This window comes from Micromys minutus, assembly GCF_963924665.1.
Source record: "Micromys minutus genome assembly, chromosome: 28".
In the NCBI taxonomy this organism is placed as follows: Eukaryota; Metazoa; Chordata; class Mammalia; order Rodentia; family Muridae; genus Micromys; species Micromys minutus.
The window spans coordinates 40,048,060-40,074,574 of NC_137963.1; the positions used below are offsets into that span (position 1 = coordinate 40,048,060).

General features: G+C 50.2%; 3 protein-coding genes across 5 annotated transcripts; all 3 read left to right on the top strand.

Moving 5' to 3' along the window:
- Positions 1–4,022: 4,022 nt before the first annotated feature.
- On the top strand, positions 4,023–9,826 carry ARID3C (AT-rich interaction domain 3C; the record flags this gene model as incomplete). Of its 3 annotated transcripts, XM_080940144.1 has the most annotated exons (7): positions 4,023–4,397; positions 6,031–6,103; positions 7,747–7,930; positions 8,042–8,331; positions 8,861–9,043; positions 9,256–9,345; positions 9,726–9,826. In XM_080940144.1, 7 exons carry the CDS (start codon positions 4,086–4,088, stop codon positions 9,824–9,826), a joined length of 1,233 nt encoding a protein of 410 aa, XP_080796270.1. The 3 variants fall into 3 exon arrangements, with proteins under 3 accessions (XP_080796270.1, XP_080796268.1, XP_080796269.1); XM_080940142.1 differs by lacking the exon at positions 9,256–9,345 and having other exon boundaries at positions 4,086–4,397; XM_080940143.1 differs by lacking the exon at positions 8,861–9,043 and having other exon boundaries at positions 4,086–4,397.
- A 1,259-nt stretch (positions 9,827–11,085) lies between these two features.
- On the top strand, positions 11,086–18,361 carry DCTN3 (dynactin subunit 3). Its single transcript, XM_080940264.1, has 7 exons — positions 11,086–11,221; positions 12,697–12,781; positions 13,626–13,712; positions 16,317–16,400; positions 17,234–17,292; positions 17,946–18,005; positions 18,132–18,361. Exons 1-7 carry the CDS (start codon positions 11,126–11,128, stop codon positions 18,219–18,221), a joined length of 561 nt encoding a protein of 186 aa, XP_080796390.1. The 5' UTR covers positions 11,086–11,125; the 3' UTR covers positions 18,222–18,361.
- Positions 18,362–19,596: 1,235 nt separating this feature from the next.
- Positions 19,597–21,075, top strand: RPP25L (ribonuclease P/MRP subunit p25 like). The gene is made up of 2 exons (XM_080940270.1): positions 19,597–19,656; positions 20,274–21,075. Exon 2 carries the CDS (start codon positions 20,311–20,313, stop codon positions 20,800–20,802), a length of 492 nt encoding a protein of 163 aa, XP_080796396.1. The 5' UTR covers positions 19,597–19,656; positions 20,274–20,310; the 3' UTR covers positions 20,803–21,075.
- Positions 21,076–26,515: the final 5,440 nt, after the last annotated feature.

A 26,515-nucleotide genomic window follows, 5' to 3' on the forward strand; every position in this document is an offset into this window, starting at 1 on the left:
TCCACAGTGACACACTTCCTCTAACAAGGCTACACCTCCTCCAATAAGACCTCCTAATAGTGCAACTCCCCTTGGGTCAAACATATTCAAACCACCACATAAACACCCAGACACATAAAGTAAAAATAAATTTAAAATTTGAAAAGAAACAGAAGCAGAGAAGAATGCTTAATCATCTTATTTCTCATTTCTTCATTCAGTCTGGAGCGCTAGGTTACAGAATGGCGTTCACCTTCATGGTTGGTCATGTATGTTCTGATGTTCTGTTAAACCTTTCTGGATGCTCTCATTAGCACACTCAAATGTATGTTACCATGGTGATTCTTAGTTCCTCTAGCTGCTATGGGGGTGCTGGGAATCCAACACAGTTCCTCTGCTCTTAACAGCTGAGCCATCTCTCTGGTCCTCATCTCTGCTTTGTTGCTGAGGATACAGTGTGAGCAACTGCCTCACGCTCCGCCCCTCTAACTTCCCTGCTGTAATAGACTGGACATTTTCAGGGAAAACCAGATAAACCCTTCCCTTAGTAGCTTTTGTCAGGTATTTGTCACAGTAACCAAGAAAATAACTAATACGAACCTCACAAGGCAGCTGGAGCAGAGCGGTGGCTGGAAAGTTAAGAGCCCTGGCTATTCTTCCAGAGAACCCAGGTTCCATTTCCAGCACCCGTAGGGAAGCTCACAACTGTAACTCCAGTTCCAGAGGATCTGATTTCCTCTCTGGCCTCCTGGATATCAGGCATGCACGTGGTACATAGACTGGCATGCAGGCAAAACATCCGTACACATAAAATAAAATAATAAAATAATTCCATAAGCAACAAGTTACAACTCTCTGCTGGCTATTCTTGAATCCCTTGTCCACAAAAAAAAAAAAAAAAAAAAAAAAAAGAGAGAAAATAAGCATTTGTTTCATTTCTAAACTAGTGAGAATGATAATTTCCTACTTGCTCGACTCAACACATAGGTAACACCTTCCCTTCCTCGTCTCCAAATGCAAGCACTACTTTTTTTCCCTCCTGATACTTGGGGTTTAACCTAGTACTTAGCAAAGTATCACGAGCTATACCTCCAGTCTTCTTTTTACCTTTTATCTCGAAACAGATCTTGCCAAGTTGCTCAAAGTGGCCATGAACTCTCTGCTACCCAGATGGGCCTTTAGCTTAGTGGTCCTCCTGCCTCAGCCTCTCAAGTGGCTGGGATTGCATGTGTGCCACCAGGCCCAGCACCAACTACAAATTTTTCCATGACAAATACTTTCATCTGACGGTACATATTTCTAGAATAACAACATGCAACAGTGACACTGCTTTATTTGGGCCTGTGCTTTACAGTGTCTGTCATCATACACTCAATAATGAGCATCGGTTTCTGAAGGTCTAGGTCATTTTGCCTTGAGGTACGGGAAGCCTGGATGTGGAGGGTAAGGGACAGCCTTCCATTAAAACCAGGTTCCAGTCATTCTTAGTCCCTCCTTCACGACTTCCTAGTTGACCCTTTTCTGGCCCAGATTCCAAAGGTGGTCTCCTTGCACCTCTCAGAATTAGAGTTTCCCAAGTCAGTACACCAACTTTCCAGGAGGAATCTTACATCATTCTCTCCAGATACCTCTAAACAGCCAGTGGCAGCTAGGAGAGACAGGAGCAAGCTGGACCCCAGAGTTCTGTACGTACATCTCTACCTGTTATTTTTCAGACATCCACAATATCCCAGGACATGACTGTCTGCCCCGTGCACATTCCACCAACACACCGCTCTATGGTCCTAGCATGGGGAGCTCCGCAGGAAGTGTACATCCTCAGCTACCGTGAGCATGGCGTGAGAGGGTCTCAGTACTGAAGACAAATGGATCCTCACAGATGGAAAGAGTTGGAAGGGGTTGTGACCGGTTATGAGATCTGATATGGAAGAGAAAAGGTTGAGAGTAGATAAAGGAATAAATGTGAGCCCCAGACCAGCCAGGGACAGCCATAGAGAACGGGTAATCAGTCCAGCAACAGCAGGAACTGGACTTCAGAGTAGGATGGAGGGAGAAGGGGATCCCGGGTGGCACCAGAACATTTGGTCTAGGCCAGGGCAAGCTGAGACTAGGAGGAGCTAGTGAACCAGAGGAGAATGGGGAAGGAGACAAAGGTCATGCCCAGATGCCTGCCATGCCCTGCCATTCATGTTTGCCCTGAGGCATAGGTGTCCCACTGGGTGTAAGGGGTTTGGTGTAACCACACACATGTCACCCCCACAGGAACCTGCTGCTCCTCTAGTTTATGGTAGTCCTCATGACTTTGACAAGTAGGTCTCCTTGACCACAAAGAGAGGCTTGGAATGTATGAGGATACCTGAGAGGAATAGGGTCAGGCTGTTCAGAGTAGAAACTATGGCCTGCCAATCAGGACCGCCCCCCCCAACCGGAAACAGCATCAGGGGATTGGTGATGTAGGACAGGCCCAGTTGGCTCAAGGAGTCTGGACATACAGACTTGGATGTCAGGGCTCATGGATGGAGAATCCACGAACAGGGGCAAACTGCTGATCGCTGGGACAGAAGAGATACTGATGCTCCTCACATACTGGGAAATCCTTCAGAGAACAGAGGTCAAATGAAGCTTTTAAAAAGAGAGCTGAGTATGTCTGTATTTCTCATACGGTGCCTAATGCGTGTGCTTGTAGGAGACACAGAGACCTCTGGGTAGGTAAGTGCATAGCCATGGGGCCACTGTCGTGTGCACACCTTTGGCACACATTTGCAGTTGGAGATAGCACGTGGGCAGGGCCTGAAGGCAAAGCTCTGTTCTGGCATTTATCCCAGCATCTTGCAGAGCTCTTCCAGTGTGACCACAGCTTGTTCAGGCTCTTGACCCCTCGAATGACTTTTAAAAGGAATATGTAAGATTGGGCCCTAATTTGTGATAAGGTGTGTTAATATGTGAACGACGGGCTCTGAGTGTGGGTTTGGGGGACACGACTTGGAATGTTGGGCGGGGCCACGAACGGAGTTTACTAGCTGTGGTCTCCCCTTTCTCCCACGAGTGATTTCCCCATAGCTCTCCGGCGTCCCCTCCCTCGAATCTGGCTGAAAGGAAGGTGGGAGACACCTGTTGGGGGTTAAGAGGGGCCGAGCCCACCCCGGCCTCTTCCGCTGCGCCCTCCCGCCCGCGCCCGCCCAGCAGGGCTCCGGTCCCGCCCCCGGGACCGCAGGCAGCCAAGCGACCGCCAGTGAGCGCACCGCGGTCAGAAGAGCGCAGGGCGGCAGGAGCGCACAGCGGGGACCCTGCGCAGGGAACCTAGCTGAGACAGGAGCCGCCCGCGAGGCGGCAGAGCAGAAGGACCGCCGTGGAGAGACCCGGGGCTTCGGGCGGTGCCAGGCAGGTGAGAGCAGATGGAGAGCGCCCAGACCCGGGAATCCGGGCTCAGTGACCCGCCACCTCATGCCCGTCTGGTCCCGTCCCAGACCCAAGACTCCGCTGCCCTCTTCCCCGCACCTTTGGATTCCTGATTCTTGTCTTTTATGTTTGTACCCCGTCTTTACACCAGTGCCCTCTTTACTGTCTCTTTCTAGTGTTTTCTGTCTCCTGCTGCGTCGGTCTTCCCGCGTCTCTCTCAACCCAGCTTGCTGTCTCTTCTCAGGTGTCTGTCTGTCCCTCTCTCTAGGTTCTGTCCTCTCTCTCTCCCCACCCCCTTCTCTCTGTCCCTCTTCATCCTGGTCATCCTCAGTCTCTGTGTCCCCTCCAGTCTCTGTCTTGTCTCCCAGCTGTTGTCTGTGTGAGTACGTGCGTATGTCACATCCCCCTGCACCACTCTTCCTTGGTTTCTGTTACTCTTTCCAATTTGCTTGGCCTCTCCCTATCCTCAGTCCCTGGTCCTTTCTGACTCTTTTCCTCCCTCAGTCCCTATCTACTTGATCTATTAATTCTTCCCTTATAACTCCGTGTATGTCCCTGAATCCATGAGCATCTCCCCTTGTGTTGTAGGGTGTGGGTGCAGCAAGGCCCTGTACCCATGATTCCCTCCCCCACAGACGGCCCTTTTCTCGGGGCCTCGCCTGGTACCGGGAGCCCCCCCAGCAGGGGGACTGCGCCTGGAAGCTGTAATGGAGACCCTGCAGAGGCAGCAGGCAGCACGGCTGGCCCAAGGGGTGGGGCCCTTGGCCCCTCCACGCCTACCGCTTCCACAGCCTCCTCTGCTTGGTGCCCGTACCCTACAGGCTCCTGAGGGGGCATTAGGGGTGGTTGGGGCTGAAGAAGAGGAGGATGCTGAAGAAGATGAGGAGGGAGAGACACCCTTAGCAGAAGAGGAGACAGCTGAGCAGAGCCACCCAGGAGCCCGATGTCCCAATTCACCTTCCAGCCAGTCCCCTGGAATCCAACCACATGAGTGGACCTATGAGGAACAGTTCAAGCAGGTAGGAATCCTCTCCCTGCCACTGCCAGGCTGTTCCTCCTTCCTCCCTCGGGGCGGGGGGGGGGGGAGATGTCTACACATCCCTACCACCCTCTGAAGGATATAAAAACAGAGCCCTAGAGAGAGCTAGGAAGATGGATAGTGATGAGTCAGCAGAGACATCCCGATATATAGAAAGTACACAGGAACTCATTAAGAGGTAACCGAGGTCCTCGAAACATAGGAACTGACCATTGGTCACCATAGGAGGCCATCGGTGAGTTAAAATGGGTGTAAGGGTCTTTGAGAGAAGGGGATCTGGAATCCAAGGAAGTATAGCATATACCCCCCCCCATACCTTCTCACACAGTAAGGGTCTCCGGCTGGAAGGGGAATAGAGGTTGCTGCTGCTTCTGCAGGCAGGCGCCCATCCTCTTCCCGGACACGCCGCTGTACCATCCAGTGCTTTCACTGGGCCTGCATTTCACACGTGTCAGCTCCCAGCTTGTGCCGGCTACTTCAGCTGCGTTGTAACTGAGCCCCCCACCCCACCTCCCCGTGCAGACTGGGTCTTTATGTACATGACCTTAATCCAAACCCTTCCAGACTAGGGACAGTAGTAGTCCAGGCTGTCTCCATGGTGTTACTTGGGGCTATGATTTCCGGCTATGCCGATCTAGTGGTATTACTCATAGGGTGCTGGTTTGGGGTATTTTCTAGAAGTGTTAATATGTAGCTAGTGTTCTGTAGCCTTGATGTAAGGTCACTCGGGGCCTTGTCACTCTGGAGATTCAGCTCTAGCGACTGTTTCTCCAGGGCACTGCTCTGGGTTTATGATTGACAAAGTGTGAGTACCATTGTAGGTGCCCACATGAGACTTAGAAGCCTGGGTCATGTCTGTGTAGCTCCAAAGCTGGGTCTCTGGGGTTTTGATACTCACTGGAGGCCTTACAAGGTTCTTATACGTGTGACTCATAGCATGCTGAGGCTGAGAATCTGTTACTCTGGGCCAATGACTCCATTATTCTGGAACTGTTCATTTTAGACTTGGGAGGCAATGTTGAAGGTGGGGGGGTCACAACAGCGTCCTAGTGTTCTGACGTCTCAGGTCCTGGGTTGGGTGGCCAGTGCTTCTGTGATAGCTTCTATAGACTGCACTGTAGCCACCTCTAGGAGGAAGTTAGGCAAGATGGCTTCCATAAGGAGTTCCCAGCATCCTGCCTGCCTATACTCAGCTCACACCCTGGCCCACAAGGACATGAACTGCATGAAGCCCTTATACAGATTAAAGGGAATGACTAGGTAGGTGCTTATCTGTCTACTCAGAGAAGAGCACAGCCCCAGCCTGCCTTCCCTCCTGTGGCTCTGAATGTCCATCCTCAGGATACTCAAGACTCTGTCCTGAAGAGCAGGCCGAGCCACGGAAGTACCTTCTTGCTTTTTCTTTCCCTATATTTGCCACATGCAAGGTTTAGCTGCCTAGAGGCATCGATAGCTAGGTAGATGAAGTAGATAAAGGCACCTTGCCTGCCCCTTTTACATTCAGACTCCATTCACCCTCTCACCAAATACTCTTACCCAGAGCACCACCCAAATTGGGGCTTCACGGGTAAGGGCGGCAATGGAGCTGCAGAATAACCTTGATCCTTCCCCAGCTGTATGAACTCGATGCGGACCCCAAGAGGAAGGAATTTCTGGATGACCTGTTTAGCTTCATGCAGAAGAGGGGTAAGCAAAGTGATGTGGGGAAATACCTAGGCATTTCTCCTACTGGCTAGGTTTTGAGGAAAGAAGACCTCGGGATGGTCCCCAGGTGAGGTCCTCCCTACAGAGGCCTGAGGTTGGTGGCACCTGTCCTTTGGGCCCTCAATAGCATCTTTAACCTCTGACCCTGCCCCCCTTCTCCACCAGGGATTAATTAGTGGTGGACCCACAGGCAGGTTAATGAGTGTGAGATCAATTAGGAGGGTGGGAGGGAGAACTGGTCAGGACTGGCTTGAGATAGGAGGGTCCCAGGAATGCCTTGGTGGTATACAGTACACCCTTCTTCCAGCAGTGTCTCCCTTCCATTCTCTTTTGCTTTAGCCCGGGGCACTCCTTACCTGTCCTGCAGCAGGAGGGAACAGAGTTAGACTGAAGGAGGGCCGAGGCCATGTGAATTGGGTATCAGAGGAGGGAATTCTCTCCAGAAAAATCTCAGTGTTGAAAGCATACAAAATGGGTCCAGGGGGGACAAGGGTGGGCTGCACTCCATCACTTCCGCTCCTCCCCAGATTCATGGGTCTGAACACTGACTCATTATCTCTCTCTACAAAGCTAATTAACTCACTCAGAGCACAGGCTGATAAGCTGCTAATTAACTGGCTGCACTGCCCCCCTCCCAATACAGCTCCTGGCCCAAGTCTCCCCAGTCCCCAACATAATGCTCAGAATGTTTTCTGGTCCCTTCCTTCCCAAGAGCCTTGGGTGAGGACCCCAGGTTTTCTTGCTCCCCAAGGAGAATCTGACCACAGTAACCCCAGTGATCCTTCTCTGCTCTCTCCTGGAATGGGGTGGCATAGTCTGGTAGCACAGCCCACACCCCGAGCTCTGCCTCCTGCTCAGCTGCAGGGGGAGGTCTCGCGGGGCCGATAATTTCCCCCCATTAATCAGGCCGCAGCTAATTGTTCGGGTCCAAAGGCGCCGGTGGAAGGGGCTGGGATCGGTAAGGAATTAACTGGGGCCCATCGCTCAGCTCCGACAGGCCCCTTTGTCAGGACTGGCTGGCGGGGGTGGCTAGGCTGAGGAGTTGGCTGGCCCAGGCAGGATCTGACTCCTCTGCGCCTGCTGTCCTTAGCTTTCTGCAGCCTTTGGGGGTTGTCACTTTAGGAAGTATAGTTCTTCAGCACACGTGGAAGTCCTTCCTACAGTCAGCCCAGCAAACTAAAGTTTTCAGGCGAATCTGGCTGTCTGGAATGACTTTTCCTTTTTACATATTTGGAAAACAGAATTAAAACAGGCATACCATTTCTAGGCTTCGAGATTCTAATCCCAATGCCTGTGAATAGAGTTTCATTGAAGAATAGCCAGGCACATCCTCTTGGTATCATCTAAGACTGTTCTTGGCTACAGTTGCAGAGCTGGGTGTTTGTAACTGGTACCCTTTGGTCCACAAAGTCTAAGTATTTACCTTCTGGCCCTTTGCAGGAAAACCAAGCTGATTCCTTGCCTTAGTTTCCTGTCCTTCCTGCTATAGGAGGGGAGTTCTCAGCCTGTGATCCTACCCTTCCTCCGCAGTCATTTCATGAGACCTGTCCTTACCTAAGGACATACCTAAGATGTCCTCAGAGGCCTACTCTTACTGTGCTGACTTTCTACCCACTTCACACCAGGAACCCCAGTGAACCGGGTACCCATCATGGCCAAACAGGTGCTGGATCTGTATGCGTTGTTTCGCTTGGTGACAGCCAAGGGAGGCCTGGTGGAAGTCATCAACCGAAAAGTGTGGCGAGAAGTCACCCGCGGCCTCAGTTTGCCCACCACCATCACCTCGGCCGCATTCACGCTACGCACCCAGTGAGGACAACAGAGGTCCAGAGGAGCTGGGTGGGACGCGAGAATGAAGGGAGGGGTGGGGATGGGACGATGCTGGGTCCGGCCTCCCACCGCCCATCCGTCTGCTCCTAGGTACATGAAGTATTTGTACCCATATGAGTGCGAGACGCGGGCACTCAGTTCCCCAGGGGAGCTCCAGGCTGCCATAGACAGCAACCGGCGTGAGGGCCGTCGCCAAGCTTACACCGCGGTCCCGCTCTTCAACTTAGCAGGGCCCACACCTCGGGGCGCTCCTGGCCCCGCCTCGAGTCATGGCCCCGCCCCGACCACGACCCCGAACTGCCCTGGTCCCACCCAGGGTTCTGCTTCTGGCTTACCAGCGCACGCTTGCGCTCAACTGAGCCCGAGCCCAGTAAAGAAAGGTGCGAGGGGATATGGTGGAGTTTGGGGTATGGCGTGTCTAAGATCCGTGCGCAGGGAATATCAAAATGTGGGAGGCATTGTGATATGAAAGCAGTAAGATCTGATGGGGCTTTCGGGTTTTGGAATCCCTAAGTTAGTGATCCTGAGCCTTGAGGTCAAGAAAGTCTGTGGAGTCTCAAGTCCAGAAGACTCTTTATCCACAACAGTTTTATTCCAAAGCTATCCACAGAGGGATCCCATTTGGATGAAGTTTGCAACCCCTATGACTTATTTAATAACAAAGAGCAAAGAAAGCTTGCATATTCCCTGACCTAAACCAGCCCAGACCTATATGCTGCCCTCCCCCCCCCCCCACTCTCCACATCTTCAGTCTCTAGGCCGGAGTCTTTGGATGGGAGGAGAAACTTAACCTCATTTATCAACCTGCACGACCTCTTTTGCTCCCAGGCCTAGGAGAGAATCAAATGCAAGCACAGGTTGATTGGACCAGAGTGGCCTGGTTTGTTTTTGTTTTATGCTTTTTTCCAGAGGAGAGTGGAATCCCACCCCCTCGTCTGGCACTACCTGTGGGCATGGCCTTGGAGGCTGCACGGGAGAAGCTGGCACCAGAAGAACCTCCAGAGAAGAGGGCTGTACTGATGGGCTCCGTGGACCCACCTCGATTGGGGGGACCCCCCAGTTTCCTGCCCCGTGGCAAGGCTCCCCTAAGGGGTGAGAAAGGGCTTGTTAGAGAAGGACTTGGGGCTAGTGTGCCAAGGGAAGGTAGACTCTTCACCTGATGGACGTTGGAGGTGATGTGTAAAGATCCCTTTACAGGCAGCCACGTAATTATGGTATGGGGTTCAAGTACAGGAATAAGGAAGGAGTCTAAGTGTGAAATCTGATTCCCCAAAAATGTGACTTCCTTGCCTTCTTCTGGACAGAAGAACGGTTGGATGGGCCCCTCAATCTGGCAGGAAGTGGCATCAGCAGTATCAACATGGCGCTAGAGATCAATGGGGTGGTCTACACTGGTATGGGAATTATAGGCTGTCTATATTGGCATGAAGTTGGGATTTACAGTGGCATGGGGGTTTTAGATGTTTCTCTATGAGCATGAGGTTCAGGGGCATCTGAATTTGCATGGGGGTCAGAGGATTGTCACACTAAAAGGGGTCAAAGAGAATGTCTCCATGGCATGGGTTCCAGCATGGGCAGTACAGCACGGTTGCCATGGGATGTCTGCTTTGTCATGGACCTGTGAGTGACAGTACTTATTGTTCACCCACTTCAAGCCATCTGCATTGCCATAGGAGCATCTCACTGACCAGAGGGACTTGTCCTTAGTGGTTTGTGGGGGTCCTGCATTCTTCTGTTTAGTTTTGCCTTTCACATCTCTTCAACCCTTTATCAGGTATCCTCTTTGCTCGACGCCAGCCTGTGCCAGCTTCCTTGGGTCCGACCAATCCTCCACCCCCACCCTCTACAGGGCCCCCTTCCAGCACCTTGCCCTGAGAGCAGCTAGCTACTGAGCACTGAGTCCCAATATCATTGCTTAGGGAGAGAAGGCACCCTCCCACCTAGATCCTTTCAGGATGTGATGCCCACTCTGGGATCCAGTCCTGGGAGATGTCAGCATGCTGCCTCCACACCAAAGGGATTTATTATTCCGTTCCATCTACCTCACTGTAAAAGAACACTGCCTCCCTAGCTGATCCAGCAGCATCTACCAAAGAGCTTCCCCCCCAGAACCCCTACCATCCCTTCATGTGACCCCTATGTCATATTTTTGGTACCCCCATCTCTTTGAGTCATTTCTGCTCCTTCTCAGGAAGCAGGTGAAGGACTGGGTTTGGGTTGCACCTGGAAAATAAAGTTGTGCTTCCTCTGTCTCCCATGCCTCCTCTTCTTGCTTGGGTCTGGGAAGTTGGGGATACACAGACTACACTGAACTGTCCGAGTGGAAGGCAGAAGGGCAAAGCTCTGTGACAATAGAGCGCTTTTTTGGAGGGAAGCAACCTTTCTCTATGTTGTTCCCTAGATGGTCTTGAATTCACTGTGTAGGGCAGGCTGGCCTCAAACTGACGGTCATCCTCCTGTCTCTCCTTTCTCTCCTAGTACCATCACACAGAGTAGTCACACATCAGACTGTTTGGGTGTAAGTTCTGATGATTAAGAAGCTTAGATTCAGGGCTGGAGAGATGGCTCGGCGGTTAAGAGCACCGACTGCTCTTCCAGAGGTCCTGAGTTCAATTCTCAGCAGCCACATGGTGGCTCACAACCACCTATAATGGGATCCGATGCCCTCTTCTGGTGTGTCTGAAGAGAGTGACAGTGTACTCACATACATTAAATAGATAGATAGATAGATAGATAGATAGATAGATAGATAACTAGATCTTTAAAAAATAAGCTTAGGTGCAATTCACTTGATCTTTAAAAGATTCCAAAAATTTATGGTATCTCCCTTAGGAAGCGGCCTATTGATCTATGGGTATGAACCTATCTTAGGTTAATAGTTCTATTTATTTATACGCTCACCCTCAGGAATGGGGGGGAGGGGGAAAAAAACTCCTTGTATCCTAGACTTAGAACACTAAAAGTCTTGACAACCAGGTCCTGGAAATCAGGATAGGGCGAGGACCCAGGACGTTACCTAGGTAACCAGATTGTTTTGACATGTTACTTCCGACATCCAAAGACTAAGTCGTGACGTCACTTCCTACAAGGCGCGACGATGCTCTCGGATTGGCCACTCTTCTTATTTGGGCGGATGTCCTACCCTCAAGCGGCTGCGGCCGGGCAGCAGAGAGGATGGCGACTCTGACGGATGTGCAGCGGCTACAGGCCCGTGTGGAGGAGCTGGAGCGCTGGGTGTACGGGCCGGGCGGGACCCGAGGCTCCAGGAAGGTGAGAGGTTCGGTCTATTGATCCGTTTCTGGGGCAGGGCAGGACCGGAGCCGTTCACTGGCCCTACCGTAAGACCTGATGCTACGACCACTTAGGTTCGGTCGTCCTCAGCCCAGCCTTTGAAAATAACAAAGATCTAGAGCCTCCTGGTACGAATCAGACCAGACACATTTAAAAACTGATTAATGGGAGTTTCCGTAAGACCTGAAGCCCGCAGTGGAGTGTCTGGAGCCCTGCAAAATTAATTGTGCGAGCACAGGAGCCCTAGAGGAAGCAGAGCACAGGCGGATTAAAGGCTGAACCAAGGGGCGAACGGTGAGGTTTGAGCAGGCCCAGATAAGGATTAGTAATCTCTTTTTTTCGATGTGGAAACCATTTACTGGAGCGCTTCCGGTAGTGTTAGGGGTGTTCTGGAACTGAGAACATCAAAAGTAATGATAGGTCTGTATACTTTTTGTAAAATTGTCACGTGAACTGCCATAGTTAATTTCAGTTACTCATTTCATGTTTTTGTCTACAGTGTGTAGCTCTGTCCCAGACACACTGAGGACCCAGTTGGTCTTTGTAAACTGGTCTCCTCCACTGGGATATCCCACAGACATCTCAAGCTCAAACCCTTAACTCTTAACTGTATTCTGCCTCTGCCTCTAAACTGATTTTCTTCTGTGTTCTCCACGATGGGGATTGTACTGTCTTTGGGGTCCTAGAGAGTACTCCATCTCCGAGGGAATGGGGCTAGAAGTAGGCCAACCAGTCTGTTCCCCAGCCTTGAGCTGAGAAAGATCTGGGTGAGGATATTTGCATATTTCATGCCCAAATATTGGAGTTAGGAACCAAGAAGTATGTAGTATGTAAGGGTGCCCCCATTAAACCCTAAATCAGTTCATTAGCTCCGCAAGCGTACAGAAGTTCACATCCCCATCCTGCAAAGGAGAACATGATTCATTCATTCTCATATTAAAGGGTACCTAAAGTTGAGACTACCTTTTATAAGAGAAGGGAGACCTTCAAAGGCTTGAAAGTCTAGAGAGAAATTTCCAGGTCTGTCTGTCTGTCTGTCTTTTTTAAAAATATTTTTTAAAGATTTATTAATTATATATAAGTACACTGTAGCTGTTTTCAGACACACCAGAAGGGCATCAGATCTCATTACAGATGGTTGTGAGCCACCATGTGGTTGCTGGGATTTGAACTCAGGACCTCTAGAAGAGCAGTCAGTGCTCTTAACCTCTGAGCCATCTCTCCAGCCCCTGTCTGTCTGTCTGTCTTTCTTTCTTTCACTTTTTTTTTTTGAGACAGTATTTATTAAGTATCCTGGAACTTGTCATGTAAACCAGGCTGGCCTCAGAATCACAGAGAGCGGCCTGCATCTGCCTCTTCAGTGCTGGGATTAAAGGCGTGCACCACCACATATATGGTCTTCTAAGTCTTAAGCCAAGTGGTATACCTCGGAATGAATCTCTGCTTTCTTTCAGGTTGCTGATGGTCTGGTCAAGGTGCAAGTGGCTTTAGGGAACATTGCCAGTAAGAGGGAGAGGGTGAAGATTCTCTACAAAAAGAGTAAGTACTTCTGTTAGGGGTCTGATTGTACTGCCTTTCATGCCTGTACTCTTGAAGCCTGTCCCCGTCCATCAGCTAGTCTGCCTGTAGAATAGCCCTGTGAGGACTGAAGGCATGTTACTGCTGATGTGGTAAATAGGCTGTGCTTCCTTGTAGCTAAATCCCAAGCCCATTGTGCGGAGTTGTGGGCTGAAATTTCTTCAAAGCTTTCCTTGGTGGATAGGGTATCCCCTTGGGGGATAAGAGTATGAATTTCTCTAGGCAAGTTTGGGAAGGAAATTACTCAGAGCCCCAGTGTTAGCCTAGCTAAACATTTTAATTTATCGAAGCTAGTAACTAATTAGAAATTAGACAAAACCTTAGCTTGTCATATGGCGTTGAGTAGAAAGTTACCTTCTATCTTGGTGAGAATAGGTTAGTGGGACTGGGGGTTGGGGCAGGGCAGAGTGGGAGCAGCACTTGGGTTTCAGGCCCCAGAACATGAGGTCAAACAGCTGATGATGATAACTGAATAATCTGAGTCGAGTAGGGACCAGTAGGGATGCTGTGTGGTCAGCTCATAATCCAAGGATCTCTCCAAGGATTAATACTCCACACATGTCATTTAGCAGTTATTTACTTCGTGTGTGTGCATGTATGTGCTTGTGTATGAGTGGTTAGAAGACAGCCTGTGGGACTCAGCTCTCCTTACGTTATGTAGGTCCCAGGGATCAAACTCAGGTCATCCAACTTGTGAGCAATTACCTTTACCTGTTCAGCCATTTTGCCAGCCTCCAAATTCCCTTTATAAAATAAGGTTCCATTTCTATGTCTTTTTTTTTTTTCCTCCCTGCTTCTTTGGTAGTTGAAGACCTGATCAAATACCTGGATCCCGAGTACATTGATCGCATTGCCATACCTGAGGCCTCGAAGTTGCAGTTCATCTTAGCAGGTAATGCTAGACCTAAGTGTGCACAAGCACTAAGGATATCAGGTGTGGAGAGGCAGGCACAGTGACCGCTTTCCTCTCCTATTATGCTATACCTTATCTGGCCTGGGGCAGGACTGAGGCCCGGGGCAGGTTTTGTAATCAGCACCGGGCATAGTATACCTCAGGGCCAGCTGCACACCTTAGGGCCAGGCATATTGACGCTACTTCAATATTCTGTCAAAGGCCCATCCCTGGGATTTTCTTTTAGAATCTTCCTCAGTGCTCACCGGGCAGAGGATCTCCCTGAAGGGAACAGACACAAAGAGTGTTACCACTCAGGAGAAGGGAAAATACTGGAGAGATTCATCCCAGGGAACAGGTGTTAGCCTGTCAGGCCCTCCCCTCACATTCTCACGAAGTGAGCGTCTGCTCACACAGCTGCCTTTCTCTGGCTTCCTTCTTGATCTTTTCCCTTCACTCATTTCAGGAAGCTGTTTCAGCTCTTAGAGTACTTACGGATGGGGTCACACGTTGATTCTCTTGGCGAGAACTTTGTCCTTAACTGTCCACAACAATGCCAGTAGTATGTGGAATGGTACCGTGGCTCTCCCTGTTCTGCCATAACACAGGGTGTTCCTTTTTGAACCGTACCATTCTCCTGATGTCTACAATGTCACCCTTATAGATTCACATATGTGTGGCCAAAGGAAAAACTTGTCAGCAGGATTTTTTGTTTTGCTTTTTAAAGATTCGTTATTGTGTAACCATGTGCACTTGTGTGTGTGTGAGGAAAGGCACATGCCCATAGAAGTCAGAGTCATATCTCCCTGGAGCTGGGGTTACCAGCAGCTGCAAGCCACTCAGCATGGGTGCTGGAAACAGCTGGGGTCTCTAGAAGAACAGGGTGCTCTTTTCTGCTGGCCAAGCCATCTCTCCAGCCCCTCTGCTTGCTTCCTATAGGGAACATATGGCAGATTCCTTTCCTCTTCTCCTGTGTTTGCCATGGTGGCTCTCACTGAAAGCTCGCCTTTCTCTTCTGGGAGAAATCGCCGGGACTTGTGCAGTCTAGGCAGAGATTCTAGTCAGTTCATTCTGCAGGTAGTGTTTTCTGACCTCCTTGGGAGACTGAGAAAGAGGATTACAAGCGCAAGGTTAGCCTGGGTCATCATGACATGATCTTGTCTCAAAAAAGGATAAGAAAAGACAAAAAAAGTAAAGGGAAACAGGAAACAATTATTGATCATATACTGTGAACCAGGCTTTATTCTGGGCACAAGGCATACAGTGGTGAACCAGAAAGTCTTTGTCCTCATGAACACAAGTGTGGGTAGTTATCCCTGCTTTAAGAACCTGAGCCTGAATATTGATGCCAAGAAGTGCTTGCTAACAGGAGCCTGTTATGGCTGTCTCCTGAGAGGTTCTGCCAGAGCCTGACCAATATAGAGGTGCATGCTCGCAGCCAACCATAGAACTGAGAACAGAGTCCTTAATGGAGGAATTAGAGAAAGAATTGAAAGGGTTTGTGATCCCTTAAGAACAACAATACCAACCAACCAGAGCTCCCAGGGATTAAACCAGTATCCAAAGAGCACACATGGATGGACCCATGGCTCCAGCTGCACATGTAGCAGAGGATGGCCTTGTTGGGCATCAATGACAGGATGTCATACCAAGGCTCAATTTCCCAATGTAGGGGAATGTCAGGGTGGGGAAGCGGGAGGGGGTGGGTGGGTGAACGCCCTCATAGAAGCAGGGGGAGGGATAGGAAATATGAAGGGGAATCTGGGAAAGGTGGTAACATTTGAAATGTAAATAAAATATGTCTAATTAGAAAGAATAAGGAACCTGAGCTTGTAGCTTACCTGAGAGAATGAGGACTGTGTGACACTGAGGACTGAAGAGGAGGGACAGCTCTGCTGAGATGGGCTGTCAGAGTTCCATGGCCATAGCTCAGACTGTCCTTCCTTTCTGCATGACACATCTTCATGGGCATTTCCGTCATATCTGAGCCTCCTTAGGAGCCCCAGTGTCTTCTTCCTAACACTCTAGCCTTTCAGTCTCCTGGACCTGCCCTCCCCCCCAAGCTCGGTGGATTCTTTTTGACCGGCAAGTATCTCTTCATTTGTTTGCACAGGACAGCCTTATTCCGAACACCTGCTCTGTGGGTTTTAATACACTGGAAACCCCTGTATATGAAGAACCAGGTCCTGCTGTCTACACTAGCCTCTCCCACCCTGCCTCAGCTCCCCTGTCATTTGTAATTACCTGTGCCTCTGAGAGCCAATGAGCAGTCTGCCACGTGTCTTCTGGGGATTGTTCCTGGGGCCCTTGGCTCAGGGAAGTCCAGTCTGAAGTTCTGTGTCTCCTGTGGACTAGGAACACTTGCTAAGACATTAACATGCGGAAGGGGAGGGTCTGGAGTTCAAACTTGAGGTGCTCCTTAGGCTCGAGATGAGTTAGGCAGGAAAGGAGGGTCCGGGTGGGAGTGGACACCTAGGAAGGGAGCCATCGGGACAGGCCACTGGGCTCTGGGGCCCAGCCTCCTGCCTGCTGGTGCATAGCTCCACACAGGTGTCACAATGCACGTGGTTGCGTCACTGCTGTCCTCTTGTCTTTGTGCTTCAGAGGAGCAGTTCATCCTCTCCCAGGTGGCACTCTTGGAACAAGTGAACGCCTTGGTACCCATGCTGGACAGCGCTCCCATCAAAGGTACCCTGTGGGGTTGCAGTCCGCTCCCATGCTGGGGGAGGTGGCCGGTGGAACCAAGGCTTCCCTGTACTAATGCTTAATCTGCTCCTTACAGCTATACCCTGTGGGAAACACCTGACTAGAGTTACAGTTCCCAAGAGAGAGCCTACGTCCCAACCCCAGATATCCTATGGTGTCCTCCCTGCCCCTTAGCGCTCTCCTTCAGGGTGCTGCAGAGCCCACATTTTATTGTCAGAACTCCTGCCAGGCGTGTGACTCTTTCTTGCTGCACTGCTAAGAGTCCCTGGGCCTGGGCCTTGACAAGCAGGCAGCGAGCGGCTTTAATTGAATCCAGATATCCATCTTGTCTGTCTCTGGAGGTATTTCTCTCAGCTCCCCACTTGAGTATCTGACAGCCTAAAGCTGCAGGCGTAATATGGTGGGCAAGGCTGTCAGTGTGGGAGTCCAAGGGGCCAGTGTAGGGACCTGGTGTTCATTTCCAGCCCACCTAAGCTCCCTATCCATTAGTCTCAGAGTCTATCCCCGCTGAACGGCAGCAAAGGGGCAGGGGAATAAGTAAAGTCTCCTTACTTGGCCCTGCTTATAGCAAGCAGTACTGAGGACTTGAAGGTTCTGTCTCTGGCCCCCACCCCAACCCCCACCACGTGGCTCTTGGAGTAAGGCTGGGGTAGGTAAGAAGCCCCCAGCCCCCAGCTACAGCTGTCGGTCGATGAAGCCTGGCGTTTGTTTAGCTTCTCTACTCAATACTCTAATCCTGTGGAAGACCTAATAGACTATTGAGCAGTCCCGGGGGAGGGCACGAACATCATCAGGCGGTGTGCATTGTTTTACAGCCGTTCCTGAGCATGCTGCCCGCCTGCAGCGCTTGGCGCAGATCCACATCCAACAGCAGGTATGGAAGGGGAGAGAAAGGAAGGGAAGGTAGACATGAGGAGATACTGTGTCAGCTGTGCCCCTCCCTACTGCCTACTGTCACCCCCACTGCCCACTGTCTCTCACACACACACACACACACACACACACACACACACACACACACACACACACACACACACACCCCGCTCATGGTCCGTGGAGGTTTATCCTCTATTTCCAGATGCCTCAGGGAGGGGAAAGGACTTTCCTAGGTCCACATGCAGGTCTCCTGCTTCCTTCTGTATAGAGCTTTGCTGAGACACTAGGTTTTGACTGCAGATGAAAACCCACATGGCCACTACCAGCCAACCTCTGTAACTCCAGTTCCAGAGGATCTGATGCCCTCTTCTGGCATTTTTGGGTACTGCATATACATGTTGCACCCGCATACATCAAATAAAGATAAATACACCCTTCTGGGGGCAGAAGCGGAGGGGGTGGTAATGTGTGGAAGCAGTGCCTCCTGCCAGTCTTCAGCGTCCAGCATAGGATGGAAAGTGTCTGCGGTTTGCTCCTTTTACTCCAGGTTATTCAGGCACCATCTTTTTTAGGTTTGGAGGGAATAGTGAGGCAGGAAGTCGGGTGGGACATGGGCTTTGCTCTCCTCCTGAGCTATTCTTTGTCTGACAGGACCAGTGTGTGGAGATCACTGAGGAGTCCAAGGCTCTCCTGGAGGAGTATAACAAGACTGTATCCTTGTGCGTCCTGCTCCTTAATGGGTCTTCTCTTCCCCATGGCACTCTTAGCCCAGTCCCTTGGGCACATGCAGAGTCTCTGCTTCTTCAGACTCCTGTTGTCACCTTGACTTGTCACCAGACAATGCTTCTCTCCAAGCAGTTTGTGCAGTGGGATGAGTACCTCTGCCAGCTAGAGGCTGCCAAGCAAGCGAAGCCCTCGGAAGAGTGACAGCCGCTCCCCACATCCCATCCCTGTCTCCGTTCAACTGGGGGCCCTGAGGTCAGAGAGTTTACCCTACAGTCATGATTTGTACTCCCTGTCAAATGTATGTATTCCAGTGACAATAAACTGTGGAGACCACTAAAGGAGTACATTGGCTTGCTGATACAGGATGGGCTTGGCTGTGAGGGTCTGGGAGGTAAAGGGGAGAGCTGACAACCCCATGGGGACCAGGAGCCATACTCTTGATCTGGTTTGCTGAGAGAACTCTCTCATCATTTGACTATACAGCGGGGCATTGTATATTTATTTATCCTACATTTGCCAACTACCCTCCAAATATCACATCTATGGTAAGTAAAGTAGGGACGTGTAATCTCCACACAGGGTTTGGGGAAGACCAGGTAGGCCCACATGTCAGTGATGTGCAAAGCCAAGACAGCACAGCCTTGTGTCTTTACAATACCAATAGTCAGAGGAGGAGCGCAAGAGGTAGGAAATTTTAGGATCTTGAGAAGGGAAGAAAATCAGGGTACCTTGATGAGAAAGTAGGGAGAAACAGTTTAAACACCGAGTTCCACCAAGTGTATGCTGCCCTCTTGTGGTCTGAGGGAGTGCCTTAGCTCCTTCAACTTCCTGTACAACACCAAACCTGTAAAGTTGCTGGCATCCAAATTTCAGCTGTCCAAACATATGAAACCAGCAGTCACCCTAGACTCTAATACCCGAATAGTCGCCCGTTCTTCCCCAAAACTTAATACGAGTTTCTATCAAGTTTCTACTACCTCTTCTTAATTCTTGCTGTTTCGGTGGTCAGTACATCATTGGGCAATTATTGGAGGGCCTATTTACGCTGGATTCTGGACTAGACTCTGTGGGCACGCCTCCGTGGCCGAAGCTCTATGATGATGTAGAGTACAGCCCTTTCCCAGGGTCGCAAGTATCTGTTGCCCCCACTACCTGATCTACCAGCTTATACACCAATCCTGTGGCCAATGAGTTGTGCACAAGCTATGGCTTAGACCCTGCAGAAAACCGCCGGGGTAGTCCAGTGTCCTAGGATGAGAATAAAGCTCAGAATTCCGTAACTAAGGGTCTCCTGCTTACACCAGCGGGGCTTCGCCTTCGCTGCTGCGGTGTGTCAACAGGTGACGCATGCCATCCATCTTTTAAGGGCACAAATTTGCATTCTTCAGGTGCGGGACTCCTCCGATAGCTGTTCCTCTCTTGGGTGGTCCCTCTGCAGGTACCGGTGTCCTTGGGGGACCACTGCGCCGACAGCGCGGGGCGGCCAGTTGCCAGCATCCGCTCCACGCGCCGACGGGCACCCAGGTTTCCCCTCAGGCCCCGCCCCCTGCGTGCGCGGCCCCGCAGCTCCGCGCGCTCTCGCTCCGCGCGCCATCTTGGCTGCTCCGTGAGGCTCGAGCGTCTACTGGCGACCGAGGTAAGAGGCAAATCCTACGGGGTGGGGATTCAGAGCTGGGGAAGAGGGGATGCCTGCTGCCTGGGAGACAGCAGCCCACGAAGGGGGAGCCCGCCAACCGCTCTCGAGTGGTCCGGGCAGCTCTCCGGGGCGTCCTCACTCCCGAGTTCCTGGTTCAAGCCAGCCTACTCTGTTACTCTGGTCATGAGGTCTACCCACCCAGCACAGGCGGGATCGATTCTTTCTTTAGGGAGTACTTTGCGAAGGCTCGTGGATGTGCCCCAGGGAGTCTGGGGCCTCAGAATCTCCGGAAGCACTTACCCTAGTCCTTGAAGCTTAGTGAGGAGAGCCCGCCGGATCTTAGCGAGTTGTGGACGAAGGGTCTGGGACCCCTAGCCCCGAGGAGCTTGAGATGATGAAACCCAGTCCTACCCCCAGAGAGCCAGGTTTGGGGGAATTTGGTTTTGTCCGTGTTAGAGACTCGTGGATGTATTTAGAAAGGTGTCTCGGCCCCAGCCTTGAGACGCTGGAGTGAGGGTGTAAAAGCACTTTCCGTGGTGAGGAGCAGGACCACATTTTGGAGGGAGGGATGGAGGATGGACTTGATCATGTTCCTGACACTCATCTCTTTCCCGTAGTGCATATCCAGAGAGACTCACCAAAGCCGCGAGCAGAATGGAACACTACCGGAGGGCTGGCTCTGTAGAGCTCCCAGCCCCATCACCAATGCCCCAGCTACCTCCCGACACCCTGGAAATGCGAGTCCGAGATGGAAGCAAAATCCGAAACCTGCTAGGTCTGGCACTGGGTCGGTTGGAAGGGGGAAACACAAGGCACGTGGTGTTCTCAGGTTCTGGCCGGGCTGCTGGAAAGGCTGTCAGCTGTGCAGAGATTGTCAAACGGCGGATTCCAGGCCTACACCAACTCACCAAGCTTCGATTCCTGCAAACCGAGGACAGCTGGGTCCCAACTTCACCCGACACAGGCCTAGACCCCCTCACAGTCCGACGTCATGTGCCTGCAGTGTGGGTCCTGCTTAGTCGGGAGCCCTTGGACCCTAGTGAATGTGGCTACCAACCCCCAGGTGCACCTCCTGGCCTGGGCTTCATACCTAGTTCCAGCTGTGGTCCCAGACCCCGAAGGAGGGCTCGGGACACACGGTCCTGAAGGTCTTCTGGGCCTGACTGTACTCTAGACCTGAATATCTGTGTCTTCTTCTCTAAGAAGTACTTGTGATTGCTCACCATGCCAGCAAGGCTTAAAATCCACAGAACTTCCCCTCCCCTCTGGAATGTGGGAAGGGACCGTTAAAAGGACTGGTGTGGGTCAATGCTGAGTTAAAGACTGCTTGAGAAGACCTTATTCTGTCTCTACAGTATATCTGACTTGCCTTTTCTGACATTCGTCGAGGGAAGGGAAATAAAGGTTGTGCCCCTTTGTTTGGCCTGTTTTGTGAGTGGGACTGAAGCTGGTATCAATAAAGGTTCCAGCAGTAACCTGGATGGCTTTTTGCCACCTGCTTTAAGCTGGGTTGGGACGCGGCCACCTCTGGCATTTCTCCCATATATTTTGGCATAGTGGGATTGTGAACTCAGGCTTGGTGGGTCAGGGTTTTAATCCTGGTTCTCCTACTCCCAAGTTACTGCTCTGTGGTCTTAGATAAAAGAGTCTTCTCTGGGTCTTAGCACTCTCATCCGAACAGTGGGAATGGGGTGCTTACCCCAGTGAGTTGTAGAGCTTATTAAGGAGATGTACATGTTGACACTCAGCACCCAAGCACCTGGTGCTGTATACTTGTTATAAAGAATTTACAAACGTGCTGCTTTCTTTATGTTTCAATATATAATTTATTTTATGTGAGTACACTGTCACTGTACTTCAGTGACACTTCAGACACACCAGAAGAGGGCATCAGATCCCATTACAGATGATTGTGAGCCACCACGTGGTTGCTGGGAATTGAATTCAAGACCTCTGGAAGAGCTGTCAGTGCTCTTAACCACTGGGCCATGTCTCCATCCTATGTGTTGTTTTCTTAAGAGTAGACCTTAGTCCCACCTGTTTCTTTAGATGGCATTCTTGCCTTTTTTCCCATTGCTGGTTTTTTCTGCTTCACTTTGACCTTTGATTCAGATTTACCACGTGTGTCTAAAGGGAGACAATGATTGTATTGCTAAGCCTGGTGGCTCCATGCGGTAGAGTGGGATTGGAAGCAGCTGGAGTCTCAATTGATCAGTTCCACTTGCTGTGAATCAAGGTTTTCTCCAGTGTGTCTAGTAATCTGATGCCCAGTTATGAGCAAATAAAATTGGGGCTCTTCCGGATTCGGGCTATAGCAGGACCCAGTGAGTTGAAGGTAATGTTTCTCTCAGACCAGGGTGGAGAGATTGGGATAATGGGAGAAAAAACTAGGGAACTTACAGACCTGATAGGGTGTGAATGGAATGTGACCAGAAGGCTGCCAGGCTGTGACCTGAACTTTAAACACTACATCCTTTGCTTTCCAATGTAGGCCATCTCTCAGAGGGAGGAAGAGCTCTGAAGGGACAGGTGATGGAGATTAAGGATATTGGGAGAAGTGGAACAAGCTACTCTAGCAGGCCCTTAAACCACTGTGGTGTCTCACTGCCAACCGCCTGACCTCCACACCGGTGTAGCTAATTGAAGGGTTTAGCTCTTCAGCTTCTACCTGATGCTCTGCGATGGTGTCTCCCTGCTCTTCCCTGAATACCTCGTATATTTTGCCATCAGCAGTTCTCAGTGTCACCAGGTCTTGGGGTGACATTATCTTGTAAATTATCGATATGTTTTGATCTTGCATCCCATCTCCATCACTGCTTTGGCCAGTTTAAAGTGACCCTGTGTAATGAGGGCAGTGACTCTGGGATGTCTTCATGAGCTTCAGAAATCAGGAAGGGATGCCCAGGTGGGTTTCCTAAGTAAAACTTCTTTGAGATTTCCAAAATGATTAGAAAGGGCATGTGAAGGGCACACTCACCTTGAGAGGACAGGTTCTAGGGTACTCTCCCTAACCTGTGGTCCCTAAGGAGTCTGCCTGGTTCTGCCACCTCCCAGAGAAACGCCTGGGAGAGAATGAGAGGTGAAGCCTTGGAGTGAGAACGTCTCGCCAAGGTTAGGAGAGAACCTCAGAGTAGAGAATTTTCAAAAAGTAGGAGCAGCGGGCAGGGGAGTAGACATAGCAGTTAAAAGCACTTGTTCTGGGGCCAGAGAGATGGCTCAGCAGGTGAGAGATCTGGGTGTGGGGGCTGGAGAGATGGCTCAGTGGTTAAGAGTATTGACTGCTTTTGCAGAGGTCCTGAGTTCAGATCCCAGCAACCATATGGCTCACAACCATCTGTAATGGGATCTGATGCCCTCTTCTGGTGTGTCTGAGGACAGACTTAAAATAAATAAACAAATCTTTATTAAAAAAAAAAAAAAAAAAAAAAAAGCTCTGGGTGCTTTTTCTGGGACCCAGGTTCAATTCCCAGCAACTACATTGCAGTTCATAATCATCTTTAACTATAGTCCCATAAGATCTGATGCTCTCTTCTGGTGCCCAGATGCATAAGCAGACAAGACACCCATGTACATAAATAGATAAAAAAGCGCACTTGTTCAATTCCTAGGACCCACATGGCAGCCCACCACTGTAACTTCAGTCCCAGGGCAACCAGTACCCTCTTCTGACCTCAGCAGGCACCAGGCATGCATGTGGTTCACAGACATACATGTAGCAAAACACTAACTTCTTTTTAAGTAGGAGCATGGGTTGGTAAGATGGCTTAGAGGATCAACACTTACCACCAAGTTTGACCTGAGTTCAATCCCAGAACCGACACAGGAAACAAAACAAAAAACCAAAAAACTGACCTCCATTCACACTCACACATAGACAACAACAACACTTTGGTAGGAACAAAGATGACTTCCTGTAACAGGAGGGGAGAGTTGAGGACAGGCAAGGGTGCCGATGGTGTGGAGTGCAGAAAAGTGTGAGAATCCATGAAGCAGGAAGAAGCAGAAGGGGCGGGGTTCGGGATGACGACAGTTGTCTCCGTCCTGAGACAGGGACAGGTGAAGACTGACTAGTGACAGGAGGGTAGAGCTGTAGTGCCCACACTGAGTTAGAAGGGTTCTGTGACCCAGAGTCCTCTTGAGTTGTCTGTCTGGGCCAGGTGATACAGAATGCCACATCGATAGGAAGTTCGAAAGGTGTTTTTCTTCTTTATTGTGTTTATTTACTGAGTGGGCGTGCGGGCATACATGTGCTGCCGCTCACAGTTGGGGGCCAGGGGACAATCTGCAAGAGTCAGTTCTCGCCTCCTATCAAGTGGGACCTAAGGACCAAGGTTGGCAGCAAGTGCCTTGCCATTTGACATGTATTTTCACCCTCTAAATATAATTGGCTATTTAAAAATCTTTTTTTTTTTTTTTGAGTACGCTGTAGGTGTCTCAGACACACCAGAAGAGGCCATCAGATCCCATTACAGATGGTTGTGAGCCACTGGTTGCTGGGATTTGAACTCAGGACCTCTGGAAGAGCAGTCAGTGCTCTAACCACTGAGCCATCTCTCCAGCCCCCTAGTTGGCTTCTTTAAGATAGTATTTTGGAGACCTGGAGAGAAGGCTCCATGAGTAAGAGCACTCAGGGTTGATCCCTAGCAACCATGTAGTGGCTCACAGCCATCTGCTACTCCAGCCCTCTTCTGGCCTCCTCGGTACAGGCGTGCATGTAGCTCGCATATATGCAAGCAAAACACCCATGCACATAAATATAAATGAAATGAAACTTTTATTTATTGTCTCCTGGTGAGAATGTGGGTGCCAAATGAGATGTCTGTTTTCTTCACAGAAGTGACCGGAGAGCCTTGAACATGATTTACACACAGTAGATGTATGATACTTGTTCTGATGACAAGATCAATGTTGAGCCACTGAGTGTATGGACACATTTAATTACCACTCTCATTCCTTGTCCCCTTAGCCCTTCATTCTCAGATTAGAGGAGAAGATTCAGATTTAGTCACAGAATCATCTACAAGGACCCCTTGCTTGCCTGCCCCTAACTCTGTCCATCTTTGACTTGGTTCTCAGACGTTGACTTCTGACCACGCTGATGCCTCACTGCTCCCAAGCATCATTCAATTTTCTTCCTCTAATCTTCGTCCCTTCAAATTCAAGACTATGCAAAAGCAAGACTTCAAAGTTTATATCTATAATCCTAACATTTTAGAAAGCTGAAGCAGGGAGTCAGCATCTAAGGATGTCTTAGCCTACATAATGATTACCAAATCAGAGACGATGTCTCTCTCTCTCTCTCTCTCTCTCACACACACACACACACACACACACACACACACACCTATAAAAGACACTTGTAGGAACCTCAGAGAACTTCTATCTGAAACCACAGGGTGGCAGCATTCACAAAGAGATAGCCCATCTATGCTTTGTAAAATCTACTTTTCGAGAAGCCCCAAGATAGACAGTAAAACAGTCTAGTCTTGACAGTTGGTCCTCAATAGACTGAGTGACATCTCAGCTGTTCAAAAGGCAGTAGAGGCTAATACACAATATCACAAACCTAAGCCCCAAGTCCAGCACTTCGAGACAAGCAAAATCTCAAGGAAAAATGAGCTGGCTGTGTATAGCTTAAAGACTAAGTGGCTGGAAGAGACCTGGAAAGAACACAGATGGAGGGAAACCATGAACGAAGACATAGGGGAACACAAGAAACAAACAGAGTCTGGTGACTGAAGGTTAAGGAAGGGCCTATGAGGAGTGCATCTCAGGAATGGTTTAGGGTCACACTGCATACCTGGCCAGGGAGTTTGGACTTTATCGTGGGAGAGATGAGAGGTTCCAGAAGTCTCTGAGGAGGAGCACAAGGAAAAATGTCAGGCTGTTTAGAGTGAGGACCCCGGGTGCTACAGCTTGCTGAATAGAGGGAGCACACAGGGTTGAAACAACAGGGAGGAAGCCAGGAAGAGATCAGCAGGACAAACTCATGACTAGAGTAGGCCCTGAGGAATCTTTTCCAGCCCATAAGGGCTGAAAGCGTTCCTAGCCCTAGGCTCCCTCTGTCCCACTGTGTGAGCTCTTGTACCCTCTGTTCTTTTGAACCCTACTTAGCTAGAATCAGGGTCTTAGTCAGCATTTATATTGAGAGACCACCACAGCATTCTTACTGCTAGTATATATCTCGGCCGTCGACTCATTCTGCATTACACATTTCTCAGAGACCCTTTCACGTGTCCTCAGTGTGGCTAAGGGGCCTTCAAAAGAGGGAGACAGAGTATTACTTCCACCACCTCCGACCAGACAGAGGACACTGACAGGCCTATGTGTGCATGCATATTGATGTTCAGAGGGCCATCCCACCAGGAAGAGGGTCACGTGCCTAAGAGAAACGCCTGGAAGGGGGAGAATCAAAGGCACAGCTGGGAGTGGGAGGAATGGGAGGAGTGGGAGGAAAAGGAAGCATGTTGTCCGCCATGTCTCAGGTTCCGGCTGGAGCCAGTAGGGGGCACCAGAGTCAGACTTTGAGTAGGAATTGAGGAGTCACCTTCAGTCTCATGAATATGCACAGAACCTGTTGAATTATGCAGATAGAAAGGATGCAACTGTGCATGCAAATTTAGTGCTTCCCTCGACGTTGCTATGGAAACAAGTGAATAGCAAGGAGGGGCACACCCTGGGGAGACCTGAGGGGAGAGACTGAGACCAGGAGACTGGGCTGGGCCACCTGCTCTTCTCTATTTCTTTGCTTCATTCTGTCTTTGTCTCTCTGCCTGGATCTCTGTCCACTTCTGTATCTCTTTGAGTCTCTCTCTCTCTCTGTGCTGTTGTGTCTTTGACGGAAACATCACTTGGCTGG